We start from the raw sequence: 18,309 nt of genomic DNA on the forward strand, positions 1-18,309 counted from the left end.
GGGTTAAAAAGTCTTGTTTATGATAAATTTTTTTGATTTTTTTGACTTTTATAAAAAAAAAAAAAATGAAATGATTATAGTTTGGATATGTCATTTTATCTTATTGACTTTTTAGTTCATTTTATTTTTTTTATGACTAAAATAACCAAAAAACCATATGCCAGACATAGCCTAAGGTTGTGAAATATCTAAAAAAAACTAATGTCACTACCATAACTTAAAAGAAGAAAAGATCAAGCAAATAAAGAATAGCACTTCAAAAGAATGTAATATATGCTCTAATGATACAACATTTCCATTGTACAATATATATTTCTCAACATAACAACAAAGCATTTCTTCACAAAAATGGCCTCATAAAAAAATTGAAGCTCTTCAGCTCCTCTTTCAAACTCTGCACCTACCCAAGGTTTTTAAATGCCTGCTAGGTATAATTATGCAAGTACATAATGCCCTCGCGATGAAAAATGGCATCATAGTAGGAGCAAGATCCTCTGCCATAATTTTCCTAGCACAATCTTGCTCTCATTTTTATCATAGCAAGACACGTTAGCAAAGATAATTCATAATACAACGGGCTCGGGCTAGGGCTATTTTCTTAAACGTACTCCTCAGTGCATGTATTGTATTCTCAACTGTGTCAATCATGAGGGTGAGAGGGTGAGATTCCTCATATCCTCTTGCAATTTATCCCAATTCTATTGCATTCATGTTTCATACCATGTCACCAATAATCTCCACATGAACACTCCCCATCCCTGAAATGGTGAAATCGGCTATTATCCCTCACAATTATCTCTCTCCCAACAATCTTTGATATGAACTTTGTTGCTACGTGGCAGTCAACGCATACGCGAAGATTCTTTGTTACGCGGATTGTCATCCCAGCAGGAGTGGTAATGATACCAAATGCTATGGCAAGTCTCTCACTGTGGCTACACAATAAATCTCTCTTTTGCTCCTCCTCAACATCATGAAACACCTCATTTGTGTCCGGAACATAACCTTCCCTCTCCATTAGCTCTAAAAGAACTTTAAGCACCTCATTAATTCTATCAAAATATGGGTGAGATTCATCTCCTGCCACAAAAGCATGTACCTTGTTCTTTACTTCAATCCAGCTACAAGCTGGTTTCTTCCTCATGCCCTTATCCCTCATGGTAGTTCTCAACTTCGCCGCATCTTTCCACCTTCCAGCAGCTGAATATGTGTTTGACAAAACGACATAAGCTCCCATATTATCTGGATCAGCTGTAAATATTTTTTCTGCAACTTTCTCTGCCAATTCAATATTCTTATGGACTCTACAAGCAGCCAACAATGTTGACCAAACACTCCCTGGTGGTCTAACATGCATGCTAGAGATGAACTCATAGGCTTCCTCCAATCTTCCAGCTCGACCAAGAAGGTCTGCAACAGCAGCATAGTGCTCCAAGCACGGGGCAATCCCATAATCATGGATCATACTGTTAAAATATTGCCAAGCTTCATTGACTAATTTGGCATGACTACAAGCAGTTAAAACGGCCACATATGCCACGGAGTTGGGTTTCACTCCCTCCGTCTCCATCTTCTTAAACAAGGTGATTGCCTCATGGGCATGTCCATGCAAAGCACATCCCATGATCATAGCTGTGCACGATACCATATCATGTTGTTCCATGCTATTGAAAATCCATCTAGCTATCTTAATGTTCCCACATTTGGCATACAAATCCAATAGCGAGCTAGCTATAAACATATTATCATCAAAACTGCCCCTAATTATGTAACCATGGAGTTGCTTCCCCAAATGTAGTGTCGTCAAGTGAGCACAAGCTGGCATTATGCTTGAAAAGGACACGGTGCTAGGTTTAACTTTAGCCAACAACATTTGACGAAACAATTTCAGGCCTTCATCAAACAGACCATTTTGAACGCATCCTGCAATAATAGAATTCCACGAGACACTATCGCGGTGAGGTAACAGGTTAAATAATCGACACGAATCTTCCACCCTTGTACAGTTTGCATACATATCAATCAAGCTGCTTCCAATATATACATCTGTATCAAACCCATGTCGAATGGCATACCCATGAATTTCCTTTCCCTTCACAACATCCACATATTCTGCAAAAATAGGGAGGACACTGGATAATGTAAAGGAATCGGGCTGCAAATTGGCATTACCCGTCTCCCTAACCATCTCTAGAGCTTCCCCATACATCCCATTTTGCGCATTTCCTGCAATCACCGTATTCCACGAAACAAGATCTCTATTTGGCATCATTTCAAACACTTTTCTAATACTATCCGCATGTAAAGCCCCTTTTTGTCCGTTTCTCATCACCATATCATTTTTCCCATGCAAATGATCAAAAACCACCCTGTGTGTATTATTTCGAGGCAACGTATAACTCATATTCTTTGAACAACATATAGGATCACCATCATCCACATGTTTTTCAAATTTATCGATCAGTTCATATGAATTACTACAAGAACTCTCATTATGCATGTCATTGCCATTCAATTTGTCAAAATCAACAAAACGACTCCCACATTTGTCAGTCTTCCTTGAGTTGGGACTTTTATCAAGCACTTCAGCTGCAATATTTCCACACCCACCATGCTTATCCAAACTTTGCAATTTCGAATACATATTCATGAGTGCATTACCCGTATATAAATCGAAATCCATTCCAAGATGAGTGATACACCCATGAACAGACTCACCAAACCTCAAATCCATCAGATGGGTACATGATTTTAGAACAGAAGGGAACACATTATGATCTGGGTATTTCCCCGAAGCTCGCATTTCCACAAAAGCAGCCAAAGATTTGATGAAAAGACCATTAAAAGTGTAAAATCGGATGATGGATTTCCAAGCAAGAGTGGGAGGTGAGTGAAGTGTGTTGAACAAAACGAGTGATTCATGATAGAGATTCAAGTTTGTGTAGATGGAGAGAATGATGGAAAGGAGAGAAGCAGAGTTTGTAGTGGGTTTGGTTTTGATGATTTGGGCATGAAGTTGTTTGACTTGGGATTTGGATGTGATGGAAGATGGGTTTTGGAGGAGTGTTTTGAGGAAAGTTTGAGTTGAACTCATTGGCTTTGACTTCTATGGAAGAGAATTGAAGTGTATGATTTGCAAGCACATCCCATGATCATAGCTGTGCACGACACCATGTCATGTTGCTCCATGCTATTAATGTTCCCACGTTTGGCATACATATCCACTAGCGAGCTAGCTATAAACATGTCAGCATCAAAACCGCCCTCGTTATGTAACCGTGGAGTTGGTTCCCCAAATGTAGTGTCGTCAAGTGAGCACAATGTCCCATACCGGCTCATTGGAACCAAACACTTTATAAATGTATTAGTTTATGAGCGGCAAGATAGATAGGATAGATCCCTATCTCATCATTTAAGTTGATCCTTAGGCATAATGTACGGGGTACGCAGTATTACTCGTAGAGCTGGCTTTTTGAAAGGATGACAAGCGTCCAGTGTGTAACAAGTGGTATCAGAGCCAGCCTAGGGACATTGTGTTGGGACAGTTCGTGGGTCTTATACCAAGCACCTTCACTGTGGGGACTGCACCAAGAGTGGTGTCCGAGCAGGGTGAGTTTTCCATGGGTATAGGAACGGACAAGTATGGAGGTAGGCAGGATAATGTCCTCCTAATGAGAGCGTCAAGGATTGACTGTGGTAGCATGTCATGTACTGACTCATTGGGGATGCAAGTTCTACATGAAGCATCTTGCAAGCGCATTAGTTTGTGACCAACAAGACAGGCAGGATAGATCACTATCGCATCACCTGGGTTGGTCCTTGGACATAATGCACGGGATATGCAATACCACTCGTGGAGCTGGCTTCTTGGGAGAATAACAAGCGCCCAGTTCGTGACAACAAACTGACATCATGTTTGAAAAGGACACAGGCCTAGGTTTAACCTTTACCAACAACATTCGACGGAACAATTTCAGGCCTTCATCAAACAAATCATTTTGAACACATCCTACAATAATAGAAATCCATGAGACACTATCACATTGAGGTAATAAGTTAAATAGCCGACATGAATCTTCTACCCTTGTACAGCTTGCGTACATGTCAATCAAGCTACTTCCAATATATACATCTGTATCAAACCCATGTCGAATGGCATATCCATAAATTTCCTTTCCCTTCACAACATCCACACATTCAGCAAAAATAGGAAGGACACTGGGTAAAGTGAAGGAATTGGGCTACAAATTGGCATTACCCATCTCTCTAGAGCTTCCTCATACATCGCATTTTGTGCATTTCCTGCAATCATTATAGTCCACGAAACAAGATCTTTAATTGACATCATTTCAAAAAAATTTCTAACACTATATGCGTGTAAAGCCCCCTTTTCACCCTTTGTTGTATCACTTTTCCCATGCGATTCATCAAAAACCCACCTTTGTGTATTATTTTGAGGCAACATATAACTCATTTGCTTTGAACAACCTATATGATCACCACTATCCACCTGTTTTTCAAATTCATCGATCAATTCATATGAATTACTACAAGAACTCTCATTATGCATGTCATTACCAATCAATTTGTCAAAATCAACAAAACTACTACTATATTTGTCAGTCTTCCCTGCGTTAGGACTTTTATCTAACACACCGGCTGCAATATTTCCACACCACCATTCTTACCCAAACTTTGCAATTTCGAATACATATTCATGAGTGCATTACCTGTATATAAATCGAAATCCATTCCAAGACGAATGATATACCCATGAACAGACTCACCAAACCTCAAATCCATCAAATGGGTACATGGTTTTAGGACAAAAGGGAACACATTATGATCTGGGTACTTCCCAGAAGCCCTCATTTCAACAAAAGCAGATAAAAAATTGCTGAAAAGACAGTTAAAAGTATAAAATAAAGTCATAGTTTCTTGTCTGAGCCTTCTTCTCCTCCAAATCCAAGCCTTCCAGACGTTCCATTAATTCGATTAACCAAGGAAAGGGAAATGGCAAAGAGGAACGGGATCAAGAATCTCATCACGACTACCTCATCCGAGCTGTTGAGCAACTTATTGCCTTCCACGCCATCTGCCAGGCAAAGTTAAAGTTCAACTGTGTTGGTTTTGGCCTCCACTGCCATCCAATCCACCAGCACAGAATTGCGCCATGAAACTTCCTCACCGCAGCGACTGATTACTTCACCAAATTGGTGGAAGTTGAGCCTCCGGCCACCATTAAGGAGAAAGATGAGCAAGAAACCCAGGCCTTCCATTTAGTGACTCTTGTTTTCTACCATGACATCTCATATATGATCTTGCCCACTCCTTGTGGAACACCATCAAAATTACACTCTTGATGTCATGATTATTAACTTAGACAAGTATGGAAGATAGGTTTTAGGAGGCTAACACTAGAAATAACCATCATGTGCCATTTAAAGATTTTTTTTTTTTTTTGACTGAGAGAAAGTAATTCTGGTACCAGAATTGCAAAAGCTTTGTGAGATAAAATGGTTCCTAATGCTTAGGCTAATATTATAGCACGCCAGTGTTCTCATAACTCTAGTAGGGGAGTTTTCCACACACTACAGTCTACAACAATGAACTAGTAAGGTTGTTCGCATTAACTAAGTCAATATGAAAGATTTCAATCACCATGAAAGATTTCAATCACCTTTTTTGAAGTTTCAGGAATGTTTAATTGAGAATATACAACTTGAGAAGCTTTCTTTAGTAAGTGTGATAACCTTAACTCTGCCATTAGAAATGCTTAAGGAACCAAATATATGGTTACCTTAGTTTCTTACTTCCTCAACATCATTTCGTTCTTTATCTTATTTATTTTCTTCTTTTCTTCCAATCATCTGTACTTCTAAATTTCCTAGTGTTAAATTCTGATCTACATTTAGCTAGACTAGAAAAAACCAATAATACTATCCCCCAAGCCATCCTCAACCAAATTTTAATCACCCTTACAAATCTACAACCTACATTAGCAATGCTCACAATTATTACATTGAACTCTAAAATATTTGGCATCAATGTTAACTAACATTCCCTTGATTCAGTTTCAGATGAACTCCCCTACACTAACGAATATTAGAATCATTAACCAACAAAATTGTGTGGTTATTGTCCATGCCTAAAACAACAGGAGCACCTAAATAAATCCCATTGTCAAAAAATTTCCACTGTCATAAGGATTTAATACAGCTTATAAACTTCTTGTTTTGCAAAATTAACACACATTTATCAATGTTCTGGAAACTTTTTAAACAATTTGCCACTAGTTTGACAGGATTTCTAAATATTACATTTTTCCTCACAATAACTTACAATCATCAAAGTCAGAGCTACTATTAGATAAAAAGGAAACCCAACTTGGCCCAACCTGTTAGGGTTCTGGAATAAAAAAAGCCACAGCCTCTAGACCTAGCGAGAGGCATAAATCAAGAGCCTACCATCCCCAATATATATATGCATATATTCTTTATGAATTTATTTTTTCTGCAGCATAAATATAAAGTAATTCAAAACTTCTACGGAAAGTTAAACCAAGTTGTGAATGATGGTGAGGCATGCCACCAACTAGATGGGTCTCTAAACATATACTCTCAAATTTCTAGTGAAAAAAGTCCAAATCATCCAAATATATATATAAATTTACAATCTATTTGATCGTTCAAACAGTTGAAAGTAGTAGAATAAAAAGGAATCGATTAGAAATGGATTGATAACCAAACATACTGTAGACACCCCATTTTTGACCGACCTTAAGACTCAGACATCACCGATTGAGCGCTTGGTGATATTTCATAATGTGCTTGTTCAGAAGTTTCAGAGTCGCGGCCGTGAGCCCTGCCTCCGGACTTCCGAACCCTTTTCTGTGCCTTGTCTCGGTTTGCGAACCAGACTCGATTTTCTCTGTTTCTTTTTCCGAGGGAAGGGAGAGGTCCCGTAGACCGTCTCTCAAATTTCCGTAGGCTACATTTGGTGGCCGTAGGCCATTTTGCCCATTTCGGAGTCCGGTTCCCGGTTTTCGGAGCCGTCAGGCCGTGTGCCTCGGTTCGGGACCGCTTAACCATCTCCTATTGCTCTGATTTTTGGCATACATCTTATTTCATCCCTTTTGAGGGACACTGGGGGCTAAGAAACCCACTTCGAGGTCGAATACCATTTTCGGTGCTTAACAGCCCATTTTCGAGACCCCGAACTGCGTGTTTGGCCCCGGAACATTCGTTTTGCAACGGTTTTCGTTCATTTTTGGCAGGTACCTCTGTTTTATCACAAGGAAGGTCACTGAAGGGTGGGAGGCCAGCAATTGTTGCAACAACCAGTTATCTCTCTTCCGGAGCCTCCCGGCGCCCGTTTTTCGCACTTCCGGGCTAATGTTGAATACCTTGGAGCTAGTGTTGCCAACTTTGAACCACATATTTGTGATCTACACACCTGAGAGGCCCCTAAAAGTTGGTGGCCGGCCATTAAGGTCACCTGACCCTTTTGACCCCTTTCTTCCGGGCTAATGTTGAACCCCTTGGACCCTTTTTCTTGAACTTTGAACCACATATCTGTGATGTACACACATGAGAGGCCCCTAAAAGTTCATGGCCAGCCAGTAAGTCAACTTGACCCTTTTGACCCCCTCTTTCCGAGCCATTGTTGAACCCCTTGGGCCCACTTTCTTGGAATTTCAACTACATGGTTGTGTTGTACACATATAGGGGTACCTCTCCAGTAGCTGGCCGGCCAGAAAATCACCTTGACCCTTTTGACCCCTAGCCGGCCGGCTAGGGGGTGTGGCCGGCCGGCCACCTCCAGCAAAAGTAAGAGGCCGGCCTACTTCCTTGCACTGTGTACTTTACAGCTATGGGGCAATATCCCCCAGATATTTCCTGTATCCGGGGGATATTTTGTGGGGGAGTTTTGCTCTCCTTCTCCCCCACCTTTACACCCCCTTTTTGATCCTTATAACCAGCTGGTGGCCTTCTTTGTAAGGGTTAGAAAATTTACTCTTCAAAGCTCCATAGCCAACACTATCTTCTTCCTTCTCAATTCTTCAAAAAACCCTAAGTCACTAACCATCATTCCTTCTACACCACCAAGCTCTACCACCACCATCTCATTTCCAGCAACAAGGAGGGATTCTTGAAGGCTAAAGAAGCTGCAAATCCATCCAAGAAGCAACAAAAGCTTGAATCTTCAAGGGTAAGTAACAATTTTACCCTTTTGAACCTTTTTCTTGATCTATTTCTAAGTCCCACTTATTTTTGGTTTCAAGATCCGGCCCTAACTGAAAAAGGCCATATTTTGAGCTCATCTTCACTTTTCATTAAGGGCTCAACCCTGTTTGAGCCCTCCATAATACACTTGCTTCATTGATCATCTTATATGTCATAGTTTTGCATGCTATTTTTGACCCATGAGAAATTTATTTTCGAGCATGTTGTAAACTGATATTAGGCTTATTTTGAGCCCCTCTCCAACATTCAGGAAGGGCTCAACCTTGTTTGGTGTCTCCATGTGTCACTTGTAGTTCAATCCCTTATTTGGCCCCATTTTTGCATAAATTGATAGCCCTCTTTGCTTCTGTTTTTGGACCTTGGTCCGAACTGAAAGTGGCCTTGTTTTGGCCTATACTTCATGTTTCATTCACACTTATTTTCTGTTTGGTGATTATTTTATATACTTCATGTTATAGCACCTTTTGAGCTTTGTTTTGCATCACATTTTTAGCATATTTGTATACTGATTTTGAGGCTTCCATATACTGTAAATGTTCATATTTTTGGTCCATCTTCAGTGTTGTAGAAGGAAATTTTTTAGTTTGGGTTTTGCTTATACCACTTGCTTCATTACCCCTCTTTTGGCCCCTATTCTTACATGCTATTTTTCCCTACCTATACTTGCTGTTTGGCCATGTTTATAACTGTGAAAGTGCATCTTTTGGGACTGTCTAGCTTCTGTCTTTGCATTGCATGTCCATGTTGTGCATGTTTGGCATAGCTATAGGCCATTTCGGGTGCCTAATGTTGCATTTCGGGACATTTCCTTGCATTTCATGTCATTTTGCTTCATTTCGGGACTGTTTTCCCCCATATTTTAGTGCTGAAATTCCATTAGTATGCTTGCATATCATTTTTGCCATATTTCATCACATTTTAGCATCGCCTCGATTTGCGTGCCCGTGTGCACGCATTTCGAGGCACTTCATTTTCTGCCATCGGCATCTTATGTGAGTGTGGCTGAGGCTCTCTCATATTAGTATAAGTCCATGTTGCATTTTCCATGTCATTCGCATCATTTTACCATTGCCTCGGTTTGCGTGCCCGTGTGCACGCATTTCGAGGCACTTCATTTTTATCCGCCGGCATCCGATGTGAGTGTGGCTGAGGCTCACTCATGTTGGTATAAGCCCATTTGTCATTTCCATGTCATTTTCATATCATTCTGTCATCGCCTCGGTTTGCGTGCCCGTGTGCACGCATTTCGAGGCACCTCATTTTTATCTGCCGGCATCCGATGTGAGTGTGGCTGAGGCTCACTCATGTTGGTATAAGCCCATTTGTCATTTCATATCATTTTACCATCGCCTCGGTTTGCGTGCCCGTGTGCACGCATTTCGAGGCACTCCTTTTTTATCCGTAGGCATCCGATGTGAGTGTGGCTGAGGCTCACTCATGTTGGTATAAGCCCATTTGTCATTTCATATCATTTTGCCATCGCCTCGATTTGCGTGCCCGTGTGCACAAACTTCGAGGCACCTCATTCGCATTGCTTCTGTCATCGCCTCGGTTTGCGTGTCCGTGTGCACGAACTTCGAGGCACCTCATTCGCATTGTTTCTGCCATCGCCTCGGTTTGCATGCCCATGTGCACGAACTTCGAGGCACCTCATTCCTGTTGTTTTTGTCATCGCCTCGGTTTGCGTGCCCGTGTGCACGCACTTCGAGGCACCTCATTCGCATTGTTTCTGTTATCGCCTCGGTTTGCGTGCCCGTGCGCACGCACTTCGAGGCACCTCATTCGCATTGTTCATATCATCGCCTCGGTTTGCGTGCCCGCGTGCATGCATTTCGAGACACATATCATTTTCTCGGTTTGCGTGTCCGTGTGCGCGCACTTCGAGGCACCTCATTTTCATAGCATTCTGCCATTTTCTCAGTTTGCGTGCCCGTGTGCACGCACTTCGAGGCATTTCATTTTTATAGCATTCTGCTATTTTCTCAGTTTGCGTGCCCGCGTGCACGCATTTCGAGACACATATTATTTTCTCGATTTGCGTGCCCTTGTGCACGCATTTCGAGGCATCTCATTTTCATAGCATTGAGTATGTTAGGATTGTATCTTAGCTGCATTTCATGCATATCATGCATATTGCATCGTGTTCGGAATAAGAGTTAGCCCGGGCACGGGAAACGAGGTACATTTCGTACTCCGAGTGACGGAATGTGTCTCAATTCCCCCAGTCACCGACACTCCGGATTATCCATGATGGAGTTAGGTTTTAGCTGTAGCTTCATGTGCATTCATCCTATATTGAGTTGTGCATTTCGACTCCTCGGCCATCATGCCTCGGTATGCGTGATTGGTGGCACAAGGATCGAGACATGCATATATCTGTGCAAATACATTGCTATGCCCCTTTCCTGCTCTCTGTTGCAGCAAAACCAGGAATCAGCAACTTTTTGGGGCTTGGCACGCATTTCAAGAACAGGTGTAAACAGAGGCTAATTGGGGCATTCCGGTGGATTTCCGCGCAAGACAGTCCGGACATGCATCATCCATCAGAAGCAAGGCAGTCCCTGGCTTGCACGCCAGATTTATTTGCTTTCTTAATTAATTCATTAATTAATTAGGATTCTGTAATATTTTGGACTGTAATATTCTTTTATTCGGGACTGTAATATTGGGACTGTATATTTATTCGGACCCTCTGCGCGAGGGCAACGCTGTAATAAGTGTGCGTGAGTGTGTTGTATGTCTTCCAACCCCACGTCTTTCTCCCTTTTATTTATCCGCTTTTGATGGTTAGATTAGGGCATGTTCAAATTAGCATACAGTATGACAGCATGTTTGCATCATTCATCTGTATTGCATGCACCGGGCTTGGCGCATCATACTAACTGCATTGTACTTTCAATTCCAAATTGAATACATGTTAGCTGTAGCATTCCATATGCCATGTTTAGGATAGCCAAGCCTGCTATAGTTGCATTTTGCATGTGTTGCATTAGGCATTTCTGTATACTTAGGATTCATGCATGATTTCTAATGAGTTGCTATTTTGGCTTGGAGTACTCGGTAAGCTTTATGCTTTAGCATCCTTGCATGCGTGTGAGTGACTGCCATGAATAGCATGCTTACCATGAGGCTATGTGCTTATGTGATATAACTGCCTGAATGCCTGTGGGTGAAGGTTGGGTTACTTAAATTGGAATAAATCATCAAATGTTTTAAAGCTTACCTGCGGGTAGCAAACCACTTTCAAAAACAGACATGAAATGTTTCGTTCCAATTTGGGCGACCCAGTCTATACTTGTATGCTGTGAGCATCACATAGTAAACTAGGCTAATAAACCGGTTTAAGAACATACAAAGTTTTCAAAAGTAGATATCATGGTTAGTAGAGGCCGGTCTTTGACCGGGCGAGCGGGGGTGCTCACGAAGTGACCTTCCCCAATCGTACCCAAGTTCCCGAGCCGAGGCAACTTTGGTGATGACGGACACGTGGCCTTTTGGCACCGAGTCAGGGTTTCCTAAATTTCCCATTAAAAAATATTTAGGTGGCGACTCTGTATCTGGCAAAGCAGTCCATGTTTGGCACTTCTTTCAAAAATCTGTTTTTCTCAAAACGATTTGCCGGATTTGGACTCTTTGGTTCAGATTAGGAACCGTGATATTTTTAAGAGTCCGAGCTGTAGTGACCCCAAATGAACAGAACGGGAGCTCGTTCCTCCCGGGGCGTTCGGGGACGTCTACACATACATTTAGCTAGTTTCTTTTCCTTTTTCGAGCAATTTCTTAGCATCCAAACAGAACGAAGAAAAGAATTAGGTAACTTTTTTCTGTTCGAATTAAAGCCAAGAATCACAAGAGTGATGCCAGAAATCGTGGCTTCCTTATGCATTAATGAATTCCCATGCATTGCCAAGTCATTTGCTTTGCTAATGCTATAATATGTCAACATCATTAAATTCAACTGTAATGTCTCTCTCATTTGGTTTTCTCAGCATAATCATACAATCACACATACTTGAAAAAAAAACTAGTTGTAGACGCGCCCGAACGCCCCGGGAGGGTGAGTCCCGTTCTGTTCATATTGGGCTTACTACAGTTCAGACTCTCAAATTATCACGGTTCTTAATCTAAACCAAAGAGTCCAAATCCGGCAAATCGTTTTGAGAAAAATAGATTTTTAGAAAAGAAGTGCCAAACATGGACTGCTTTGCCAGATACAGAGTCGCCACCTAAATATTTTATTTTGAGAAATTTAGGAAACCCTGACTCGGTGCCAAAGGCCACGTGTCCGTCATCACCAAAGTTGCCTCGGCTCGGGAACTTGGGTACGATTGGGGAAGGTCAGCTATGAGCACCCCCTCTCGCCCGATCAAAGATCGGCCTCTACTAACTGTGATATCTTATTTTGAAAGCATTATGTGTTCCTATTCCGGTTATTAGCCTAGAATTACTATGTTATGCGTACAGCAAACAAGTATAGACTAGTATTACCAAAAATTTGTTTGGATTTACAAACATCCATTGACTATCAGATACGTCAGCTACATGTGAGCTCTATATAACGAAAAATTATTTGTTGGTGACCAATCACAATTCACCCTCATGTTCCAATCACCCGACACAAAAGCGTGAACCCTACCATTTCTACTAATCACAACAAACCTACGTAGCTATGCCCCAGGACCACCAAATGACTTCTCCTATATCACTCATTTCTTTTCTGATTAAAGGAAAAAAAATTACCCCTTCCCGTCTGGGCAATGAGATGATAGCAATATAACAGTTGCATATTGGGAATTTGGGATACAAAATCATGACAGTGAGATGAAGAATACCTTATTTAACAAAACTTTACGTCGTTATTGAATCATGGAGATCCAAATAATTACTATTAATTATTCTGTATTTTCCCTAATAGCACAATTTTGTACATCTAGTAAATAATATGGAAAACTACAACAACAACCAAAAAAAAAAAATCACCAAATTTGATATTATCCATGGTCTGTTATTTTCTATGTCGTGTACTTGAAGTAGCTTGTAACGACCCTGATCCCTGATTAACATTAATCCGTACTTAATTATGCCTAATCAATAATTGAAGAGGAATTCTGAATTAATTTGCATGTATGCTTTGCGTTATTGTGTTTATATTTGTCTACTGTAGAAAGATCTGTTCATGTTTTGATTTCGAATTGTGAATTGAAAGCCTTATCGGCATCCGACTCAGAAATTGACTTGATATATATGTTAATTAGGATTTATAGGATTTTATGGTAAGTTTAATTAAAAGTTGATTTGGAACGATTAAATTAGATTTTTATTTGGTTTCAAATTAATTACACTTTTGTCCAAATCTAATTAAGGCTTTAGTGGACTTCTTTGAGCACCAAAAACACTCCCAATTCATTCCTTTGAGGATACAAACATGAGAGTGAGGGAGAGAAGGGAGAATTGGTCCAAGACTTGAGAATTTGAATTCAAAACTAAGGATTGCTAGAATTGTTGTCAAAGTGATGAAGATTAGAGGGTTTCAACTTCAACTCTTGTAGATTCAAGCCTCTAGGTAAGGAATTGAACTCTTAATTGAGTAATTGATGTAGATTCTACAAGATTATTGGTGAATTAAGTGAATTCATGTGGGAATTGCACTAGAATTGGAAAGAATTGGGCCATACCATGCATGCATGTACATTTTCTCACAAATTGAGCATGATTTCAAAGATTTCTTTCATGCATATGTTCATCTCACTTACATTTTGGGAGTTCATCATGTTTTCCATTAAATTGCCAAGTTTGGTGATGGTTTAAAGAGGTTGGATTCAAGAAAAATTGCATGCATGTTACGTTCATGAATTATTCTTGAGTTTCAAGTTGAATTTTTGCACAATTGGCAAACCAATGAGCCATGGTTTCTTGAAATGATCTTTAATTCATGTTGTTTTAAGGGTTTTCATGTATTTTCTCAAGTTTTGGCCCAGAAAAATGAGGTTTGATGCTTTAAAGGTTGAGTTTGAGCTTGAAGATCAAATCTGAAAATTCTAGAAATTTGATCCACGCTCGAGCGGGGGACTTCACGCTTGAGAGAGAACTCTGAGTACGTGCACTTTCGCTCGAGCAACGTGAATCACGCTCGAGCGTGAAATGCATATACCCAGAAGTTCATATGTTTTACAGTTTGCTCGAGCGAGGGAATTCATGCTTGAGCGAAGGTCTGAGTCTTACGCTCGAGCGGGGATCGAGCGTCCATCGAGCGTGAAAAATATACAACCAGCACTTTTTCCAAGTTTACAGTCCGCTCAAGCGTGGAAAGTCACGCTCGAGCGAACCTTCACATCTTGCATGTACGCTCGAGCGGGGAAAACCACGCTCAAGCGTCAACCCTATTTTTAACAAAATTTGAGAAATATTTTCAAGTGCATTTTTGCATCCTCATTCCATCTTAGGCATTCCTAGGCCATGATTAAGACCCCAAAATGAGGATAATGACGTAGGTACACACTAGAACAAGAAAGGACCAAGTTATCATTTACGGGTGTGTAATTCGGGATATGTTCGTTTTGTAACCATGTAGGTCAAGCGCCACAAGGAAACTGAATTGCCTACTTGCGACACCTATTGTCTGTGAGTAATAACTTAGTAAAGCTATGTTCAAATCTATGTATTTTCTACATACGAAATAGGATCTGTTGAAGGAAATGCCATTTACTACTATGAATGATTGTCTGACATAAAAAGCAATTATGATGCTATGCTATGATTTAAGTATGTTGCAAGTGATGTATGCCACGGTTCAAGTACGTTATAAGTGACATGATGTTAGGATTCAAGTATGCTATAAGTTCCCGAACCGGAGGTTCCTAATGGAACTGACAAGCTATCTATACCCGGCTCAAGGTTCCCAAGTGGAACTGACAAGTTAACAAGTTCCTAGCCGGAGGTCCCTATTAAGGACTGACAAGTTATCCTTACCCAGCCGAAGGTTCTCCTGTAGAACTGACAAGTTTGATTGAGTCACTCTGTGTGCAATCTATTAGCACTGATGAATGTGATATGTAAGATTAAGTATGAACTCTGATTTATGTATACATATACAAAGCAAGAATATGAATGTGAACTTTTATTTCAACCACGTATATTGGGACATCATTCATATACCCCTTTACTCTGTTATTATTCACTGGGCCTCCGCTCACTAGTTATTTATTATGTATGTAGGTGAGCAGGCTCGTGATCAGGCCTGAGACGATGCCTGTAGCGATTTTGTGTTATCAGCCACCTTTTGCGCCTCGCGAGGAGGTTCCAGACCAAGTCATGTTTCGTGGCTATGTTTATATGGGTGTATAAGACTGATCTTTTGCTCTATGAACAAGTTTACTTTTATGTACATGAAACGATGCGTAAATGCTGTATCTTTGAAGTCACTCGTATGTTTATAAAATTTTAGAATTATCAGTCTCATGTATGTCTGCACAGCTCGATGGACTATATTTATTTTATGTATTTACTTCTGTAGCCCCTATCTATATATTATTATGTTAAGAAGCCTTCGGTAATCCAAGGATTACTGATCGGTTACGTCGCTGAACTCATAGGGACGGGTTTGGGTCGTGACATAGCTTCTCTGAATCAACAAACAAAATACGACCCAGAATAACAAACTCAACAAAGGATCAAAACTCAATTTGAGATGATGGACCACTAAAGCTCCATCATAGAACTACAATCTTGAGAGAGAGAGAGAGAGATATATATATCTTGAAAAAGAGCTAGGATTTTCAAAGAGACTAAATCGATTGGATATGATCAATTTTCACTACAAAAAATTACATTTTTTGCAACGAAACAAAATATGTTGCTAAAAGGGAAAACTCGTCAGCAAAACGCTTCGCCGGCACACAAAGCTATGTCGGCAACTCGTAGGTAAAAGCGAGTCAGCAAAACTTTTTGCCGACGAAATTATCATTGCGTTGGTAAAAGTAATGCCTTTAACGACAAACATAGTCGTCAGTAAAAACCTTCATCCATCGTCGACAATTTACCTTGCATCGGTAAAAGTAGTTCAAATATGATGATTGTGTGACACTTTTCCGGTCACAAATTTGCGTTGGCAAAAAATATATTTTTAGCAACACAATATGAGTCGGCAAAAGTAAACTTTTGGCGACACATTTATGTCAGTAAATGTTGCCATTTGCCGACGATTTCTTAGTCGAGAAAACTTTACTTTTGGCAATGACAAATTTGCATTGACAAAAAATACACTTCTAGTAACACAATATGAGTCCACAAAAGTAAACTTTTGGTAACACATTTACCGACAAGTTGTTTGATGGGAAAGCTTTACTTTTTGACAACGATAAATTTGCACAAAAATAATTGAAAATCATTTATATTTTTTATAAGATTTACAGATTTACAAGAATCATCATCCCTTAGGCACAGTAGTTTATAAGATATATTTTGGACTAAACATAAAGCTAACCTCAGCTTTTTGAATTGGCAAACTTTATACTAATACACTTTTGAATTTAAGACTCATCCAACAACATACAACAGATGAAGCTGCTCAAGTTTTTCATTTGTCTAAAAATTCTTATCAAGGGGCTCATTAAGAGAAATTGACATTTGCAAAAGGAGTTCTATTATTAGGTGATGCTCCGAGACATAACCTTTGTTGATGTTGTTGGATCTTGCTTTTAGTACAGCCCAAATTTGGTCTGGTAAAATTCGCCATAAGATCTCCAACTGCAGGCATTCTCATCTCCTTGATGGATGCCAAGCTACACTACTATTATCTTTAACTTTGGAGTTGTACTAGTATGCTGATCAACCTGTCCAGAATTACACTATTTAATAACTCTGCTTTTTCCCACTACTGCCCAGAGTAATTGATCATATTTGTGCTGCAAATTCAAAGGAAGAAAAAATTACTTGGAAGAACTACTAAATGCATTCAAATGTAATGAATAACTTGCAATTTTAGTCCAAAGCCTTAAGTCATGCAATACTCAGGGTGCTAGAAATACTCTTTTTTTTTTTAAAAAAACAAAACAAAACAAAACAAAACAATTCTTCTGTAATGTAATTTGACTTATTTTCAAATGCTTTAATTAGTTGTGCATTTTATCTGATGTTAGCAACACTTGTCAATATTTTGATATTCGTGTTACTTTACTAGTTCAATCATTCCTCTGCATGCCTTTCTCAAATGCAATGCAAGCCATCATATAAACCTGATCATCATATTGTTACATTATTTATGCTTCTTATTTCTCAGTGCAGTTTGTTTTCGCCCTAAAAAATTAATCAATTCATCTATTTCACAAAAACCAATCAGAATCAGATATAACTTTCTCACATGTGTGTAGGTCTCACAAAAAGGTAGGACCCACCTCATGTGAGAGGGTTTGTGTTCAATTGTGTTCCTAAACTTTTTCAAAATTAATTCGTCCTGCACACCAAAATTTACAAACAGAAAAATATAAGCATACCATTCCTGGAGGCAACTTTCCATTGTAGCTTTAGTTTCAGCAGATGTAAATGTGTCTTCCAAGAAATGTCTTTTCACCATCTCTAGGTATACATTCATCTCCTCCTTTGCATCACCTGAAACTTGTTGCATACTGAAAATTTCTTGCAGCAATCTTTTATTCCCTTGTGTAGTGGAGTCCTCAATGTTCCTTGAGGCCTCCAAAACCTGATAAATGGTTCTTACATGTCAAGCAAACAATTCTACCTATTAATTTTGGCAAGCAATGTAGTTTAAAAAGACTCACCATAGCTGTTTTCTTAACTGTAAGAAATGCTAATATTGCTTGAATTTTTTCCATTGCCTGCTTCTCTTCTTTAGCAGCCTCTTCCTGTTTAACAGCAAAGAAAAAAACAAACAAACTCAATATACTTCAATCCCAGAAAATGCTTTAGACCCCTAAAACATCATCCCTAAATTTAGTTTATGAATCAACCAAACAAGGTCCACATCAGTATGAGAAAACGATGTAAGATTAACAAAATTGACTGACAAGTTTAACATATGAAAGAGACATCAGCTTTCAGTTCATAC

General features: G+C 39.7%; 1 protein-coding gene across 1 annotated transcript; it reads right to left on the reverse strand.

Annotated features, from left to right (window-relative positions):
* Window positions 1-242: 242 nt before the first annotated feature.
* LOC114283966 (Tetratricopeptide repeat (TPR)-like superfamily protein) lies at window positions 243-3,313 on the reverse strand. The gene has a single exon (XM_082875509.1). It carries the CDS (start codon window positions 3,092-3,094, stop codon window positions 725-727), a length of 2,370 nt encoding a protein of 789 aa, XP_082731635.1. The 5' UTR covers window positions 3,095-3,313; the 3' UTR covers window positions 243-724.
* Window positions 3,314-18,309: the final 14,996 nt, after the last annotated feature.

This window comes from Camellia sinensis, chromosome 6 (genome assembly GCF_055761805.1).
Source record: "Camellia sinensis isolate YWXY chromosome 6, ASM5576180v1, whole genome shotgun sequence".
Taxonomy (NCBI): Eukaryota; Viridiplantae; Streptophyta; class Magnoliopsida; order Ericales; family Theaceae; genus Camellia; species Camellia sinensis.

Excerpts from the sequence above, each read along its gene's own strand:
- LOC114283966 (XM_082875509.1), bottom strand. The coding sequence starts at position 3,094 with ATGAGTTCAACTCAAACTTTCCTCAAAACACTCCTCCAAAACCCATCT.